The sequence below is a fragment of the Enoplosus armatus genome, chromosome 9, assembly GCF_043641665.1.
Source record: "Enoplosus armatus isolate fEnoArm2 chromosome 9, fEnoArm2.hap1, whole genome shotgun sequence".
Classification (NCBI taxonomy): Eukaryota; Metazoa; Chordata; class Actinopteri; order Centrarchiformes; family Enoplosidae; genus Enoplosus; species Enoplosus armatus.
This window is the reverse complement of record NC_092188.1, coordinates 17,417,543-17,437,262: the sequence shown is the minus strand read 5'-3', so window position 1 is coordinate 17,437,262 and position 19,720 is coordinate 17,417,543. Positions and strand designations below refer to the sequence as shown.

At 42.1% G+C, this 19,720-nt stretch overlaps 1 protein-coding gene across 4 annotated transcripts in view; it reads right to left on the bottom strand.

Annotated features, from left to right (window-relative positions):
- Positions 1-15,384, bottom strand: part of grb10b (growth factor receptor-bound protein 10b) — a 62,746-nt gene extending 47,362 nt beyond the window's left edge. For all 4 annotated transcript variants that reach the window (XM_070911283.1, XM_070911284.1, XM_070911286.1 and 1 more), the window contains exons 1-2: positions 15,247-15,384; positions 2,534-2,659 (exon numbers count right to left, since the gene is read on the bottom strand). In XM_070911283.1, the coding sequence (XP_070767384.1) occupies positions 2,534-2,584 (51 nt within the window). In that variant the 5' untranslated portion in view covers positions 2,585-2,659; positions 15,247-15,384. The remainder of the gene's footprint in view (positions 1-2,533; positions 2,660-15,246) is intronic.
- Between the last annotated feature and the right edge of the window lie 4,336 nt (positions 15,385-19,720).

Here is a 19,720-nt window from a genome sequence, read left to right as displayed (position 1 = left end):
TTCTTTATCACATCAGATTTGCCTCACTTTGCTCATACCATCATTTATTCACCAGTCGCCATCATAAAACAGAAACATGATTAAAGTGGCGATATAATCACAGCTGAGTTTAGCGTGAATGTTATCTTCACTTGAATCTGTTTTGAATCGCTGCAGCAGTTTTATCAGGGAAAATCTTCCATAACCCTGGAATTTCACAGTGAATGGGTTTTCTCATTCAGCAAGTCAAGGTACATCTGTTATGGCTGAATGCTTTGCAAACAGCCGCTTGAGTACGAGTGTGTGTGCGTTAAGGTCCGTGTACTGTAGCTCCAGAAGCACCCATCCAAACTGTTGATGAAAGAAAAAAATGATTCCTCACTCCATTCAGACTTTAAAGCTTCACAGCCTCCAAATAAAAAAATCATCCAAATGACAACACAAAATGTTGAGGGCTTGGTGTGTTTGAGAGAATGGGAGCCATACCAGTGTGAATACAATATGCACATATGGCAAGCAGAGAAGATTATGTGCATTCCCTGTACTAACTCTTCTGTTATTAAATATATGCCTCATTAAAAGTTATGCTCTTTTCACAACATTCAGTATGTGGATTCATCTTTGCAGCTGAAGCAATAAGGCAGAAACGCAGAAAAAAATATACACGCTAGCGAACCTGACTTCACTCTCACACAGATACAAGCATGTAAGCACACACACACACACACACACACACACACACACACACACAGTGCCTCATGTGGATCTAAGCTGTGGAGATCTGGGAGACTCTAGCAGGCTGAACTCTCTGGCCTCTAGCTCTGAGGTCAAAGGTCATAGATAAAGCCGTGGCCCAGCTGACGGGCAAACCGCAGACTAGCCTCTGATCAGGCTAATAGTGCTACTGCCCTAATACAAATGTTTGAAAGCCTTTTGCTCTGCAGCGGCTGGTGTGAACAGATCTACGAAACCTAAAACCTGACGTCCAGAAGTCAAGTCTGCCCATGCTCCCTCAATAACGAATCAGCACATCAGGTTTACAGACTGATGTTTAGAGGCCTTTGTTTGTACCCAAAGTAACAAATCAGGTTTTTTTCTATATTCCACATACTCGTATTGTTCTGAGCTGCAGGCAAGAAACATGAAAAAGACATAATAAAATATAAAAATACAAAATAGGAGTGAGACATATTTGTGACTCTCCAAAAATCAAGAATTTAGAAGAATATCTCTCTAAATCAAGGCAAACTTTCTGCATCCAGGATACACAATTCAGCACAGCACCTTGCTCAAACACAATGGTTAACAATGGGATGCTAACTAATGCCGCATAACTAAACAAAAATAAATGAGTGCAAGGGTCTGACTTTTAAAGGAACAGTTCAGTCTATCTATCCACATACAGTGGTTTAATGTGATTGCTTGGTTTTGTTTGCTTTGATATACTCAACACTGTGGAGCTCACAACTGCTCATAACAAGTGCTGTTAATTATCATGATTACCATGTCATTATATTTGGATGAGGTGAGTTCCCTGTAAAAATAGCACTGTTGACAAGACGCTTTTTGTTTTCATTAGACTCATTTTTCATTCAGATTCAGGATAGCTGTTGATAAGTTGGAATTACACCATGAAATATGGTTTCAACTGCATAAGGAAACACACTAAATGCACTCAATACAAAAAGGTCCTCGTCAATGTGGTTGTGTGTGTGTGTGTGTGTGTGTTTGAGTGAATGGGCCAACCATGGAATCAAAATGAAAAGAGTAGCCATTACCTGGGGGTGTGTCAGCCAAAAGAAGATGCTTTTGTACCTCTGTTGGACCAACAGTCCCCCTGCAGCTCTTTGTGAATTCAATGTGTTCACAGTGGTGGAATGGACCATTCTTTTATTTCCCTCTCCAATGTATTCTAACTAATAAACCAAATATACTATGAAGAGCCTCTAAAGGGCTGATCAAGAGAGGCAGGGAAAAGGCAGGAATGTTGGCAAAGGACGGTAGTGACCTGAATCCACACCCTCACTATTTCTTAGAATTCCTGGAAGCAAATCTACAGTACCTCGAGTATTTCTTGGCTGGTTTATTATTAGTTTCCCACGTTAAATACATAAATAATAAGGTGCCTGGTTTTGTACAGGGACAGAGTTCAAATTTCACAATCTCATCCAGCTAACAAGTTCCCAGAAGCTTAATTTATGAATCATGTGCATGTTAGCCATTCCCTGTGGATAAACAAGTCCAACGTTGGACGCTGTGACAGGGTTCAGTGTAATTTCATGAGAACACTGGCACATTTCTACTTTAAGAATGTCAGCATTTCTATTAAATAAAGTTAATTTGGGTTTAAAACCTGAAATCCGGTGAGTCAGTGAGCACCTCATACTGCCATCACAGCCTGGCTTTGCACATTAGTCTTGGCTATTTCATTTCTAGCCTAAATTGGCAACATTTCATCCCTTATCATAGCTGCTGTTGAAGTAGCATATACATTCTGCTTAAAGGTAGATTTTAACTTAGTGACGACAAACCTACACAGGAAATTGCCATTTACCTGATAATTTGGATGATGCAGGAAATAATCCGGACATCCGGCCACAGCCATGTTTTGTGTTTCTCAGCTCTTTCGCACAATGTGCTTGGCTGGATCAGTTTCGACACAAGATGGACAGATCAGAACCTGCAGAGGAAGAAGAGCAGACAAATGGAGGTTAGTGGAAAACTACAAAGGAAGAAGGGGCAGGGCAGGAAGGTCCAAGAGAGGAAGGATGAAGGAAAGAGAGGAGGGCGACAGAAGGGGAGGAAGATGAAGTCTAGGTTCTGAGGAGACAGATATAGCACAGAGCACTTCTTAACCCACATAGACCCACAGTAAACAACATCAACAAGCATCAAGGGAGGGACAGTTGTTGGTTATCAATTGTGAAGCATAAGCAAAATAATTGAATTTTATTCTAAATCTACTTTAGTGCTGATGTACCTCCTGTTGTCCCAAGATTATGATTTGTAACAGACTACAAATCTGAGCTGCTTTGCAATATGACCCATTGTTTTGTGACAGGAGCGGAAAACAAAGCTTTCCAATGAGGTGAACATGATTCAACAGAAATGACCAGCTTTTCATATTTGATTTCCACTATCAGGTAAAAATAGATTACCAGAGAGCCACATCGTCTCACCATACTCCACCATACTTTGATTTCATGTCAATAAATTACTCAACAATCTGCTGAGGTGTGGTCTTTGTAGATTAACATGACTGCAGCAGAAGCTGCACCTCGGGGGACTTTAAAGGTGTTCTTCTCCTCTATGAAGCCTCCCTCCCAGCCGTCCTTGGGTGAAAATAACCACAAATTCAACAACATGGACTTTAGTCTATTTGAACTTCTTAAAGTGGGTATCCTATTAACCTCTTGGCACTGCTGCCACTGAACAAACACCTGTAAACACTGACCCATAAATATCCTGCAGGCACCTTAAGTTAGACCCCAGGGTATATTTGGAGCCAAGCAGCTCGGGCTCACAACTATGATGGTCTTTTATGCAGCAGTTCATGACCCCCTGTTGGTATTTTAAAAATATGTCCTGCCATTTTATAGACAGCTAATATTATCTGCTGTTTGCATTGGCGGTTGTGCGCGGGCTGCCCTTGCGGCCGTAGAGAGTGTGTATGTGTGTGCACTTCTGCCTGTACATGTGTTCCTGCTTGTGTATACAGTGTGTACATGTATACATATGCTCATGATGATGAACATAGATGTTTACATATGCTCATGTGTGTGTAAAGGCTCTATTTTTAGAAGTTTTGGGGGTCTTTCAGAAGCTCTACTTGTGTTTATCTTGCCATCCCTGACCAACTAGTCAGCATACAATGAAAGGAACACTCTGCCCTGCCCCCCCCCCAGTAGAGTCACTACCACACTGTAAACTGGACTAAATTTGTAAACTTTCTGACAAAGGTGATGCAACCAAAATGGAGGCAGCAACATGAACCAGTTTTTTAAGTCAAACTAATAGGACAGCATTGACCGTCAGCAGCGAGTTGTGCACAGAAAGAACTAACTTTCCATAGGCTGCCATAAGTTCTGCAGTTTTCCACCTATAACATAGTGAGATAAATAAAACTCTCCGTCAGAGCTTTCCCTTTCCAATTTTTTTTTAAATAACTAAAATTTTTTTTTTGTTATACCTCCAAAACTGGGCTTGCAAATAATGACCAAGCCATGAATGCATTCTAAACAAAGAGCTTGGCATCATGATCACTAGGACCGCTGAAAGGGCTTGCTCGTAATGAGTGTGTGTATATGTGTGTGTGTGTGTGTGTGTGTGCTTGTGTCGGTCCATGTGTGTGGCCTGGCCCGGCTGGCATGCAAGGACAGCTCGTCATTTACACATTATTTACAGACACACAGTTTACAACAAAAACAAAACAAAACAAATTAACATCAACCTAAACTCTCTGAGCAGCCCCTCATTAGGCGCCACACACTGGCCGACTAGCTGCGGCTGAACTGTGTGTTTATTATATTTCAGGGGGTCAGGAGGTTGTGCAAGAGGGACACAAGCAGACTTCAACAAACTACATTAGAAGCTAAACAAAATGGCTGTGCCTCACTTAAGCTTAGATCCTTATCAAAACTTCCACTTTCTAAATATCAATCATTAAATTCTGCTTCATCTGTGCGTGAAATATAAAACATGGAAAACAGCTCAGCTGTTCCATGTAGCGTTGACATATCTTGCAGCCCAAGTTTGAAAGTGCTCATACGTGCCACAGTGACTCATGGTGACTGATATATTGACCAAACACACGCACCTATGCTTAATTGCTCCCTGACACAATCAAAGCCATTCCAGTGCAGGGATTAGACCCTTAGAGCCCTTTGATTCGATTCCTTCCACTTGAACAGTGTACTGAAACCTAACCATCTCTGACCTTGACAGTGCAATTACCCGGACGGTGTCGCCACACTAGAAAGGGGGACTTTGGGGTACGGTGGCTGTACCCAGCGGTGAGGTGACTGCATCTGGATTAATTAAAGTGATTTTTGCTCAAACTTGCATGAGGGAAAATGTTAGCTGGTGGACTTCAAACGTCGGGGGCTTAATAATGCTTATCATGAATCATAAATCCTTTCCAGCACCGTCCTGGGTGAGACTTCACAGCAAATACACAACACTCTCCTGAAGGTGTTCTGCTCTGAGGTTTTTACTGACACCCTTCTGTTGTTGTGGGAAATATTTAGTGTGCAACTTATATCATTTCAAAAAGGTCCCTACTGGTGGTTTTAACCCACTACCTACAAATATATTTATCTAAAACATGGTCTTTGTGAAAAAGGAAGAGAATTACATTTATTTACAATAATTACATTACAAAACAGTAAACAGGACCTTAACATTTACTGTGATGGATAAGCAATGTCATTCAAGTTTCTAGTTGGTTCCTGCTGCCAAGATCACTCACAAAAGATGTCTGCTTTAGAATACAGTCGCCAGCAATGTGACGTATATGTGATTTGTACTTAATGAGCTAGAGCATGCAGTGTTATATGACATTGCACTTCAGCCAATCAGCCTTATACACTAAGACAATTATTGAGTTAGGGCTTTCCTTTGCCTGAAAGTCGGTTTCATTCAACTGTAATAGTGTGAGTGCATATATGAACCTATAAGTGTAATAGCGTTTTCCCTCTCTGAGCTGTGTAACTACAACCAACAAATGCAGCACGGAGTTGTAAAATATAGCTGCTCTTGAACATGTACCTGTGAGCCCTGCATGCTTAGTCAATCTAGGGGTTAATGTGCCGATATGTGTTTACATCTCAAGGGTCCAACTTTAAAATCCCAGGGTTATAAGATCTGCAGAGAAGCCAAAGGCGAGGCCTGGGATCACCAGAAACCTGAGCTATTTAAAGTAAAGCCTAATTGAAAGAGTAGAAACATTTCCCTGATCAGTTCTCTTCTTTTACGTGGTGGTGGATCAGTGGCTGAACAGCTCACCAGACTAAAGATGGATGTTAAGAGGACTTTAGAGGCTCCAGGACTGTGCCTCTGTTTGCAACCAACACCATGACAGTAAATATGGCGTACAATGCAATTGTACTGATCCAAACTACAAAGCTTAAACAAACTTTCAGACAACAAACTTTGCAAATGATAAATATACATTTAGAATTAAATGTATGAACTCTCATTATGGTTTTAAATAGAGTCATTACTTATTTAGGCCACAACTTCCTCCCATATTAAATAACAGGTTATTAAGTTTTTCCCTTCCTTGAGTCTTTCCAAGGAGTCCAATAAAAGTACCTAGAGTGGAAAATGGAAATATTAAACTTTTAACCTCACATACTGTATGTAGGCCAAACCTGAAATAAATAAGCATCTTGTGGGCTGCAGTGCCAAACATGCCCTGGAAACTAAGGAGTCTGCCTTCCTGTCTGTCTTCCTGCTTGGCTTTTCGTCTCTATATCTCTCTCTCTCTGTCTCTGTCTACCTGCCTGTCTACCTGCCTGTCAGCCTCTTTACATTTCTGTAAATCGTTCACTGCTCCATATATATCCCCGTCCTTTCCAAATTGGGAAAACATTCTAAATAGTGGGGGTTATTTATAGTGAGGCATCCAAAAACATTCAGTAGCATAAACTTGTGCAGTGTGCAAGTCACGCAAGCCAGTCTACTCTGAGAGCTTTGGTTGGAAAAGAAGATCTCTGACACTATAACTTCATCCAACATTCAGTGTCATTGAATGAAATCAACCATCATCAACGGTTATCTTTAAGTTCATGACAGTGTCTGTATCGTGTAACTTGTTGGAACATAAGTGTTTAAATTCAACCAAAGAGGGCTTCAAATATACAGCACGCTGCGCTATTGTACCAATGCATTCAGGTAATACTGGCAGAAACATACCTGCCACTAATGTGGAGTTACTGATATGGATACTGGTGTACTGATATGGATACTGGTGCCTTTTGAAAAAAACAAACAAACAAACAAAATAACCCTACAAATAGTCTTTCTGGTTACATTTGTAATTAATTAAACCTCTTTCACACATGGAACCTGCATCGCTGGGTTCAACAACCATAAACCATAAACCAGAACCCCACAGTGCTCAATGGCAGCATCTGTACAGCTCAGCTGTGCAGCTGTGTCAACTACTCTGCCTGTGTATACAACTGTAAAATGTGTTCATCTCAGTCAACTTGACTTTAGCTGATTGGACTGGACACAGCGGGGCTGTTCAGCTCTGCTCAGTCATCTTTGGAATGCAGAGAGCACATTCTTTCCATATAGTGAATGAGGTGAAAAAACATGTGCAATATAGCTCACCCCCAACCTCGTGAAATGGCACACATTGATTTGTGAGCCAGCCAGGGATAGGGTGGACGGTGATGAGAGAAAGTGAGGAACACATGGCAGACAAGACACACACTGATTGCAAGCTTCCTACTTAGGTATCATGAGGTCAAAAGGGGACTTTGTTTATGCCTCTATGGGTCATGTGGTGTCAGGGAATGAAATGTTTTATCTCCTACACCCTGGGGTACAGGTCTGCACCATTACCGCCCACTCCTGCAGATACACAAACCTGTAGGGATTCTGGTCACTCCCTGATCACCCTGTGATCACTTGTGTTCTATTAAAAATCTGTCCTCTGCTCAGCCATGTTCCTAAGTCATGATCTAAAAAAATGTCATTAGAAGTGAAGAAAAACAATTTCCGCTTGAGGCACGGTGCCACAGGGAAAAGTGGATAGAACATTATGGATCCTTTCTGGTTTCTATGATAGTTAATGTCATTTCCCATAGAGACCGATATCATAAAATCAGACTTTGGTGCCTCAGTGATTGTGTTGGATCAGGGATGTCAGTTTCTAATGTTACATAACGTAACAATTAAACAAAATTTATGTCACTGGACATTTATTAATGTAATGCTGCACTTTATGCATATGATTTCCTGGAAGGTTGCAGTTGGTTTACGAGAGGACGGTGCATTTACATATGAGGTTAAGCCCAATAATAAACAGCCTCTCATATGAAATTTCATCCTGTGATAATGATGCTGACTACACAAGAATAAATACGTCCCATGCCCGCCCGCCACATTTGTGTTGGGTCCTGTGTCATCTGTGTAATCCCACTGCAGCCCGGGGCATCACTGAGACAGACAGTGCATCTGGAACAAGCTTGACATCACTTATCTTCAAATGGACGTGTCAAAGGCTTCCGGAGAGCCACTGCTGCACCCAGGGGGAGCAGTGAGTGTACGTCCATGTGTGTGTACACAAGTGTGTGTGCATGTCTCCAACTACTATCTGGGTTTGTACTGATTGCTTTAACAGTTTCTCTTAGCAGTGAAGCCCCAAAACACCACTTCCACGCCAGAGTTTGCCCTTCAATTGATGAGTGTCCTACAGTCCAACTCCAGGAGGTTGCCCAAATGTTTGAGTGGCCAGACAAGTGAGAAAAGTTGCAGGTTACGGAGTGTTTGCGGCAATAAGAAAAATTGAACTGAAATAACAACAATAAACAGTTTTATTTAATGCTAATTGCTGCTTGAAAAAGAGAAAACTATTGATTAAAAGGGGTTGAGGTAAATGTATCTCAATTAAGCAGATGGCTATTTCGCCAGAAGCTGGTGCTTATGACCCTATGCAACTCTAGCAATAAATCTGATACACTTTTAGTCACACACCCATAGCCAGTTGAGAGCAGCCTGTCCTATTATCTCAACAGACCAATCTCAGGTTAAATTAGTTGTGAATACAGGATAGCCGGGTGACAGAGTACTACATGTCTCTCTTATACTAGCTGTCTTGTATTTAAAGCTGTTCTAATCAATATTTTTATGTTAACAATGAATCAAATGACTATGTGTAATGTGAAAGGAGTCCCTCGTGGTGACAAACACCCAGAGAATTTTCAGACTCTGCAGTTCCCCTCAGCTCTACGGAGCATTTTAGCATCTTTATCTAAGTGTTATGGTTTTCAAAGTACCTTTCCCCCTTAATTAACTTGTTAGCTAGCTAACTCCATATGGCACATTTCACATTGAATGTATTTGACAAATTAAAGGATGTATTTGACAAATTAATGGATTTATTTGGCAAATTAATGGATTTATGTTTTCAAAGAACGTTCTGTTCATGAACAAAGGGGTCAACTCATTTAATTAAAGTTCAACTCAACTAAGGGTTCACAATTATGTCTGCATATGACATGGTAAATAGCGCCTGAACAAATAACCCCTATATTTCCAATTCATTCCCGTTAATTCCCATGGAAAGTTTCAACCTTGAATATTCCCAGAATTTCGCAAGCCTGCTCCCACTCGCCTGATTTGCACTGTTAACCCATGCTGCACTGTAACCGCACCAGCTACCTCCCTCTCCTCCAAACCCTTGCCCAGCCCCGGACCCCCTACCCTCATCCTGCCCCGCTCCAGTCCAGAACATAAACAGCGTCTTAATTCAAGAAATGGCACGGCTCCAACTTGGCGTCTGGGGACATGTGGAGAGCCCATTGAAGTGGATGTACTGACCATAACCCAACCCCTAGAGAGGGGAGGTCTATTATTCTACTGTATATGTTTAAAGTAGCCAGACACCTTAAGTGAGAATATTTAGCCTGACGCTGTGAGTTATCAAAACTTCCTATGGCGAGGGAACCTATAGAAATGTGCTGTATGTGAGACGGGGAATGGTACGGGTGGAAATATAGGTTACCTGCTCGACTGTACTGTGTTGCTGCTGGCTGGATATTCCTCCTCTGATTCCCACCAGCCTTTAGCTCAGAAGGCAACCCTTAAAACATGTATTTTTTTTATTCCTGCAACTCACAAATGATCTTGTACTTTAACCCTTTAACACCGAGTGTGTCGTCAGCGACACCTTTGCGCCAGCGCACTTTGGATTACCCTAATTACGTCGCAGTTTGCGCTATCGGAAAAATTCCAGCGGTTTCTGAAAGCCGAGATGTTGCGCTTTACAGCCAATGTGGTGTCAATACGGTAATTTCACTCGCGCCTCTCAGTCAAAATAAGCAAAAAAGTCCAGGCAGACATTTTGAGGCTTAGGTTTTAACCCTTTAAAACCTAAACCTGGCTGTAAAGCGCAACGTCTCAGCTTTCAGAAACCGTTGGAATTTTTCCGATACCGCAAACCGTGATGTAATTATTGTAATCCAAAGTGCGCTTGCGCAAACGTGTCTCCTACGACACACTCGGTGATAAAGGGTTAACATGAAAATAGTCTAGCCAAGTCATTAGATTACACCAAAGAAAAACTGGACAGAATTAGGTCCTCACAACAGTGGATCATGAAATACAAAAAGGTAAAAATAAATGGTCAAACTATTATTGTCTACTGTAGGCAGTGCATGGTATTACACTAACAAACAACACTGAATACCAGTAAAAACCTTTGGTATTCCAAGAAAGTCTAAAATGAAAATTGCAAATAATTCCTATTATCAGCTTTCAAGCTTCTCAAATGAGGTCATAGAGTATAAGAGTGTGTGTGTGTGTTAGCTGGCTGTTGTTTCTGCAGCAATGCAACACTGAAAGACAAGGAGAGAGAGTTGAACAGAGCATCTCTGTCTTCTGTTTTAATCAGCAGATTAGATGGTAGTCACTCCTCACTGGATGTGCTTGTTGCACATGTTGATTAGTCATTAATTGGCAGCTTTCATTATTTGAGAGCAGCAGCGTAAAGTGGGGCTATAAGAGAGGGCCTGATGTCATGCCGGGGGAGGCTGAATAGCACCAGTCTATGAGAGAAAGGCCTTTTGGAAACGTGGACAGTGCCTAATTGGATGAGGATTTCATTGGGCTGCTTGGGAGAACTGGTCTTATGCAATGGCATAGATGAATGGACGGGGCTTGGGAACGATTGTGCTTGTGCACAAGTTGGCTGTAATGGTGGCACCAGAGGGCTACATTAGATGGATTCGCCCTCTCATAACACCATCTTTACTATATCTGCTGCTGACTGATGCTGTAAAATACACAGAACTGTCACATTATATCTCCTTTTATTCAGGAACATGAAGCTGGTCTGTGCAAGTGGCCTTGTGAGTAAAACTGGTATCAGTAAAGAGAGTTCTACATGACCACTTGAGGGGAAAGGGGAACAGGATTTATTTTACTTACTTAATCTTTGGAATGCTAACAAATTTGGCTGGCTGGAAAAAAATCATATTAAGAAGGACTTAAGGTAAGTCGTATTCCTAAGTACCAAAGTACACCACTCTAAGCCCAGGGCCGAAAATGCAAAATACAAGCATGCATGGTCAAAAGTGCTATATTCAGAGCGTGAGAGGGAATCAGAGTGAGGTTTAGGACAGTGCTATAAGTCAAGAACAGCAAAAGGCCTGTATTGTTCTGACGTTTTTGCACTGGGAAATGTTTCTGGGGAAAAAAGGCTGATTTTGCTTTTAAATCATACGGTACATGTACCAAAGCCAACTAACCATGGCTTGTTTTGATTTTGCATTGCAGAACAATGGAGAAAGACAGACAGAGATAAAGACAGCGAAACTGGGAGAAAAATACTCTAGCTAAAGAAACAGACAGTTGAGGGGAGCACACAATGGGGGAGACAGATAGACAAAAAGACAAAGATAGACTGAGAGATGACAGACACATAGAGATAAATGCAAGAGAACATGAGAGCGGGGGGGTGTTAGAGAGATCATTTCGTGCATCCACACCACATTACCTGTACGCACCCGAGCATTTGGTCCCTCAGGTGTTCAGTTACCTACAGAATAAAGGCAACATTCTTGCCTCTCACACAGGCTTGGGTTTCAGCCACATTTGGACCAACACCAGACAGTGAGAAACCCAATCCACTGTACACTTTGGTGGTTAGACAAGCAAGCATTGCATCACCTCAGGTCACAAGTGGAAAGTGGTGAGAATCGGGTTTGTACAGGTCCATATTTGCAGTATGGAGGAGGAGTGGGAAGAATAATACCGCTAAGTTTTTCCTCTGTCTAGTGTTTAGATTCTTAGAAATGACTCCTTACAAAGCAGAACATGATTACTCAGCAGTTATAGTTGAGATACAGAGTACATTAAGCATTAATTGGGCTATAATGTCAACAGTAAGCGGTCACATTAGTCACAAGAACTGTTAACTTGTGGTTAAGTAGCAGTTTAAACAACCAAAATGCAAACGTTAAGGCCAAGCATGTGGGAACTGAACCCAATGTAGAACATTTTGACAGTAGAGAGAAGAGTAAGTATTTAGAAATTATGCCTGATTATGCAACTGAGCACAAACCTAACCTTTAGCCAAAAAACAACTTTTTGACAACTGACAGCCCAGCTGAGCATTTTGGTACAGAGTGTGAACTTCCTCTGCTTTTAGATCCAGGCAGAGCCAGTCGACTGACACGAACTGCGCCGTGGTCCCCCCAGTAGGCTTGGGTTAATGGTGTCATGACATCAGGGAGGGGGTATTAACAGTGTATAAGCCTAGACTAACCAGTGCTGAATGACTGCTGGCTGACGCAAGACCCAATGGAATGCTGCCTAGAGCACGACCACAAGCTCTTATACCACCAATACCAGCTAATAGGATATCTCTGCCACTTTTCCCCTTGGATGGCAGCTGAAACTATGCACATACAAGTGAGGACAAGGGTGGTATCCAATCTGCATGCATTTGTGCATCAGTTTCAAGTGCTAACGTTTCAAATGAGGCTCAGGTTTTGGTTATGCAACAAATCTCTGGGATGATCACTGCCAAGCATACAGTATTTCAATCAAAACCCAACGGAGTATGAGCAGCAGAACCAAATGCATTTTAGTTTCTCATAAGACAAAACACACAAGTCTGAATCCTAGAGCGACTTGAGTATAGCTTATTGCAAGTATAATTATGTGCAATATGTGCAGTCAGCAGCCTTTTGGCAGCCTGTAGCCTTGCAGAGTTCATGCCCTGTCATGCCTGTGCTTACTGAGCATGGACTTGAAATAGCAGGACTGGTGCTGAGGGGGTGAAAGAAACCGCAGCTAGAGCGGTTGCCATGTGCACGGAGATGTGACCACAACATAATTAAATGAAAGAAAGCAGGAAATAATGGGCAGGGGCAAGGAAGAGAGAAATCCTCTTTGGTTGTGAATTGGAGAGTGTCAGAAAAATCCCATGCTTGAAAAGACAGGCATGTAGACTGTATGTAGCAGGAGCCACGTGACCAAACTACTTCATATTCAAGTACACTTTAGAGGCTAGCATGCAGAGGACCATGCATGTGTGCAGTATTTAAGTGCTCCGGTGTAGGTTGCCAAGTTGAGTGGAATATCAGCAATTGTGTGTTTCACTTCAGTGACCCCAGAGAGGTCGCTGACTGTGCCTTAAATCTGAAAGGCATGTTGAGGTTGAATTTAAGACATACTAATAAATATACAGTATATGGAATTTTAATGTATTCAACAGTAATTAACCCAGTAAGTGCTGAATGCTACATGTCCTCAAAACCACCGGACACAATACAAGACATGCTTGCGGCTTGGTTTTAACCAGTATTTCCCAAATCACAGAGGTCCCACCTATGCAAATGGAAGATCAGTAGCTCTGCCTGTGCAGCTGACAAACACAAATGTAGGTGCATCCTATGTTTTTTGAACCCTCAGGAGAAACTGCTTTTATCTCAGGTTTTTCCCATGAAAATGTGCACTAAAAGAACAGACTTGGGATGCACTACCAACAAAATCTCACCATGTGCATGAGTCCCTAAGTGCCTCCTTCCAGTCTAACTCCACATTCCCAGAGAGAGCCCTGATCTGCATTCGGAACACACAGGCCAACGTCAATAGTTCCCAGAATCATAAATTTGGGCGGTTATGCAACTTTCTGCAGAAGCCGCATGCAGCCAATAAAGAAATTGATTTGGAAGAGTGCCCACATGACAGGGCAGATTAGACTGTGATCTATGAAGACTTGCTTTGTCAAGACGTTAATACACATAAAGCTAGATTAGATAAAGATCAGGCTCTCTCACTCACTCACCCTTTCTATTAGCGTTAGCCATCATTAAACGTACTTTCTCAAAGTATTGTATAACGGAGACAAAGTATCCTATTATTGACTTGATATAAGCTGCAGTAGGGTTTTAAAACAAATGTCAATGAAACAACAGGAGTATAAAATGTGAGTGGTGCATCTACAGCTACAGTGTACATTTATAGTATTTGGGAAATAGCTGGATTTAGTGAAGGCTTGAGGATGAACGAGCAGGCTATTCCTAAAGATTTTCACATCAAGGAGCGCAATTTTATAAGACTTCCCAACACACCCACTAACCCACCTCTGGGAGTGCTTTTGCTGTTGTATTGATTCAGTATTGATTCATTCGGACTTGCTTAAGAAGTGTTCTGATAACACTTTTTACAGTCAGCTCAGTGATTAAAACCTCTTCTTCTTAGTGTGTTAAGCTGTGGTGGCTCCAACCAAACCTGATTCAACTCAACATGTCCTCCCCTTGCTGGGGACCCTGTTGAAGCCACCCAAGGACCCCTTGGGAGTCCCAGGAGCCCACTTTGGGAACCACTGCAGTAGAGCTACAAGAGTATCCCTGGGAAAACGCCTCTTTCTCCCCCTCCCCACTCCCTAAGCAAATGCTGCCAAAAGGATAAGGCGAGACTGGTGAAACTCTCACAGAATTGAGTTGGGGTTGGGGGGGGGGGGGGGGCAACGCGGGGAGCTGAAGTCCTACTGGATAGAAAGTAGGCTATGGGCCACTGTAGAGTGCTGTTACGCAAGTGTAAACAAGGCAGGCTCTTGGGATCCAAATACTGTTCCCCACGAGACTCGAATCACAGTAAATGTTGGGAAAGGTGCAGAGAAGAGCACGAGATTCAGGCAGTTAATCAGCACGCGTACTGACCCCGGAACAGTCTTCGGCGGAAGCTTTCCACCAGCGGGAATACAGTGAAGTCAGTATAGTTGAATGCAACAGCCCCGGTCCGATGAACAAACACGTTTTCAAAGTTCAATGACTGGCCGCTACGTTGTCAGAGAGGACGGCATGCACCCAGGTCCCGCTAGGCGGTTACGCGCAGTGCTTGCGCACATGTGTTCCGACCCGCAAAACAGAACAGTGCGTGTCATCACAACAGCCCATTAAACTTTTATTATTACACGCAGTGAGTGCGTGGAGAGTGCTCCGCGGACTTCTTACCCCCCATCCCATCCCTACAACGCTACAACGCGCATGAGAACAGCGTCTTCATCCCCGAACGTGCACTCACCTTACAGCCTGAGCAGCGGAGACAGGCTACGACCCTCAGAGACAAACACGGAGAGTGGCAGGCGGTCTGGAGATGAAGGGACAGTCGGCGGCGCTGGATCAGGCCTCGGCGGTCAACATTCTCGGACTGGACAGATAGACAGAGGAAAGGAAGAGAAGAGGAGCAGGAGGCGAAAACAGTGGCCGCAAAGACTGCAGGCAGCTCATCTCATGCGGCCAGGGAGGACACATACACACATACACGCACACAAACACACACGCACGCACGCACGCAAACAACCCCTCCCCTTTAGGCTAGACCACGCCCACAAGTGAGGGGTGATTAATGCGGCGTTCACGTCTTATGGGAATAAGGGCGTGTTCAGAGGATTCCGCTTTTTTTTGAAGAGCTGTCTCACTGGCAAGTTGAGTTGTGTGTGAGTGTGTGCTGTTGTAAAACACACATAGGTCTGAGCCTTTTGAGCGAAACAAAGCGAATAAAAAGAGGGGGGTCGCAGAGTGTATAAATATTTTTAACTTATTATAAGTTGTTATTGTTGTTATTGTTATTGTTTTTAAAAGCTCCTTTAACATAATTTTAAAGAAAGTGCAGTTGCTCAACAACAGAAGATTTCGCTCTGACTTTTCTGACAAGTTGTTGCATCACCTCATCTATATGGAAAACCGACTTTAACCACCCTCCATCAATATCACAGATTTTAAATAATCAGATTTATATCATTATCATTTCTCATAATACTAATTTCTCTCTTAGAAATGAACACCCTTTAAAAAGTGCTTAATATACCTAAAACAGTGCTTAATCCATTCACACCATTAATACAAACTAAATTTAAAATGCTTCATTTCATGCCTGAAGTTTCCTATACTTTGTGGTTTTAAGGGACAGGCTACCTAAATATATATTCACATATACTATCACATATATGCTTCTATATCATTGTAAATATTGTGTTATGGTTTTCACTGTACTAATTTGACAACTAGTTTCCTTTCTGCCTCTAAAAGACGTATGTGACGCTGTTAGATTGATGCTTGCACAGCAAATGATTTTCATAAACAAGGTAAATTACTATATGTGTGTTAACTGGCTGTAGCGAGGAATGTATGTATGTCAGTGTTACAGATTATTACTAAACTTTTCAGGACTAAAGTGGTAAACCAGGGTGGTCACATGGCAAGAATACTGCTATGATACACCTTGAGACTGAAGTTAAGGACAACGCTCCATTTTTAATTAAAAGCCCTGCTCTGACAAGCACCATCAGAAAAAAAACACCGGTGGCTGTGAGGTACGTATATTTCACAAGTGGGGGTCAGATCTCATTGCACCAGAGTTACCTTCCTGGTACTGTTGTGTTTCTATCCCCCTGAGCTTTGTGAGGGTGTTGCATAAGACCTTGTGATGTTTGTAATACTGAGAGCAATATCAAGAGGTGTATATTCAGCTCATGTGTTATTGCGATTTAGACTGGTAACTTGCTGAAAACATATGGAGATTAATAAAACATTTAGTAGGAGTGACTTGAATTGACCCCCACATAACTCTCAGATAAAGCTCTGCCTCAGGCTGAAGTGACACCAGGGATTGCCCCAGTTCATTTTTCATACTGCCTGTGATATTTCAGACTTGGATAAGTGATGGGAACACACCATGGGAGTCTGAAGAGCAAAAGGTCATCAGTCTGAGCTGTGTGTGTGTGTCTGGATCAGGGCTCACACTGTGCCCCCTCAATGTGTAAACACGCTCTCAAAGAGCAGGCATTGTGCAGCCGTTGCATCACACACATACTTACATGCAAAAGCGCATCATGTCACTCATATTCTGGATACCACCGTGCAACAAAGCCTTCTTCCTGTGAGACTGGCACTGAGACATAAACCAAACACACATTATGTTGATTTCACCTCATCAGACATTCAGCATCACACGGGCCTTTTGTTCAAATTGATTGATCAGATACATAGTAGACTGCCCAACATTGGAAAACAAAGTCAATACAAACCCCTGCTGATAGTCGGTGTCCATCACTCATAAGTCGGCCAGTCAAGACTAACAAAGCTGTGTAATATAAGCCAGGGCAATTGGTGAACGGCTTTCACTGAAGTGTCTCACAGGACCATGGATGGTATGCTTTTAGTAAGAGCTGCCACAGAGGGAACTCAACACCCCCCCCCCCATTATTTATTGCTCATCTTTGAGTTAAAAAAAAAAGGAAGAACATCCTACAAAATGTCTCACACCCACATCTAAACAACCTATACAAATGTGATCTAAATGATATGATAAAAACCTGATTAGTCAACACCATGACTGGCATGGTGATGTGTAACATTATCTTCCCTGCCTCAGGCCTACATGGGAACCTGTTATGGCAGCAAATAAACGTATCAATAAGGTTGGTAAATGCGTAACCAAAGCTCACCAGGCCTAAATGAATTTATTGTGTTTACTGTATTATGTGGCGTGATCTTCTGGTAATTCTTGATTCAGGGGTTCTTTACGTCGTCGGTATGGTCAGAATGGTTTGGAACCGTAACACAGGCACAAACTCAAACACACGTACATACTCACAACAAAAATATCACTCACGCACACCCTTCAGAGATTTGTAAGGCAGATTTGAATGGCTGCAGAGTGAGCATGGATTTTTGACCCACAAAAGAGCCTGTGGTCCTCTGCAGGAATTTACCGCTCTCGCTGGCCAGCACAGCCAAGATCGCCCTTGTGCACTCTCTGACTTACTCCACTGTTAGAACTGACTGAACATCGCCCTGCACTGGTCAGTCATACCCCTGAAAATGAGACCATAAAGATGCAGCATTTCACGTTTTATCTGGGAACACCAGCACTCAAAAGAAGATAGTTATTTAAAGAGAAACAGTATTTGTTTATGATGGGTGAGTTGATAGAAAGTGTACAGTTTTATGTTGCTTCACTTTCGATCAGACCTTGCACACATGCTAGCAAACGAGTTTCACCAACTTAACCACCAGACTAATGACAATACATCAGAGATTTCTCACCGTGTGTCTCCGTGTGATTTTGCATCGTTCACTTGTGTTCTGGAGGAAGGTGGAGGGGCACAATGACTTGTGTTTCAGGAATCAGGAATGCAGGTTATTTTCAAGTTCTATGAGAGTCATTCCTTGTGACCATACAGTGATGAGTCAGGGCCATGAGCTGCTGCCCGGAATAGTAGCTCATCTGTGGTGAGATTGGAGCTACAATATATTTCATAAGGACAGCAGGATGACCTCAATCTACAGGCAACCACAGTGATGGGAATGGCACAGGCACATCAGAATGATGCTTTCCAGGGCAAGATTCATACCACCATCTGCTCAATGCTACTTGAGAGCAAAAAATGCTAATTCTTATCGAATAAGGCTAAAATAAAGGAATGTCAGCTGCAAGTTGATTATAAAATTATTTATTGAATCAAAAATTAGGGTAGACAAAAATAACTGTGCAACCTTCCCCCCGCAAAAAACATTGTGCATTTAAAACTTGAAAAGCAATAGCTTATAGAAATTTCACACTATCAGTGAAATAGCTCTCTATCAAATCTTTCACGGCGATGATCTTTCTTAAGTTTACAAAATATACACTGCTACAATGTGCTGTAGGCTTTTGTGTGTAGATGAAACCATCTAGCAGGTATGAAACAATCCTTTCTAGTTAGTGAGAGAAAAAAAGAACAAAACAGAAAATCTCTTAAGGTTTTCACTCTCAGGATAAAACATACAACAGAATATTTTTTGAGTGTTGAAACTGAGCATAAATTAAATCTCTATAAAACTAGGAATTCAACTCCCTTTACTCTCAATCCACAGCAGCCAGCGTTTACACCTGAATATAGACGCTCTAGGGTTTTCTTCATTCTAAATATGATTCAGCGTGGACATTCTACTTCATCCATAACTATGCCATTTAATGGCAGAGGTCCACTCTCCCTCAATCAACCATAGCTACTCCATACTGTAAACGTCACCTACAGAGGAGCAGAATGGAATGCAGTAACACCTTCATTGATAACCTAAACTACTGCTTTCCTACGACTAGTGGTTTGTATTACATAGCCACAACATATTGGTAATGACTTGTTGATTAAAAAACTCTCTTTGCTCATGGTGACATCCACCATTGATATACTTCAATAACAGTTCTTCAAAATTGTTGAAATGTCAAGGAAAGGAAAGGTTCAACTTAATTTCTATAATATATTAAACATCAAAGGCACAGTCAGTCATATCTCTACTGTACAAGTATGGAAGCGTCTGCAGGACACTGACCATGTATGACAATGTCTTTAGGTTTTAAACAACAGCACAAATGAAGGGTAGAAGCTAAAACAGGAGCACATTGAGCTAAAAGGCACTAGTCACAACCACCTTACTACTCCTCAGAGCCAAGAACTGTAGAAGTTGGCATTATGGACCAGATCTGGATAAAACAATACACTTAAACAAAA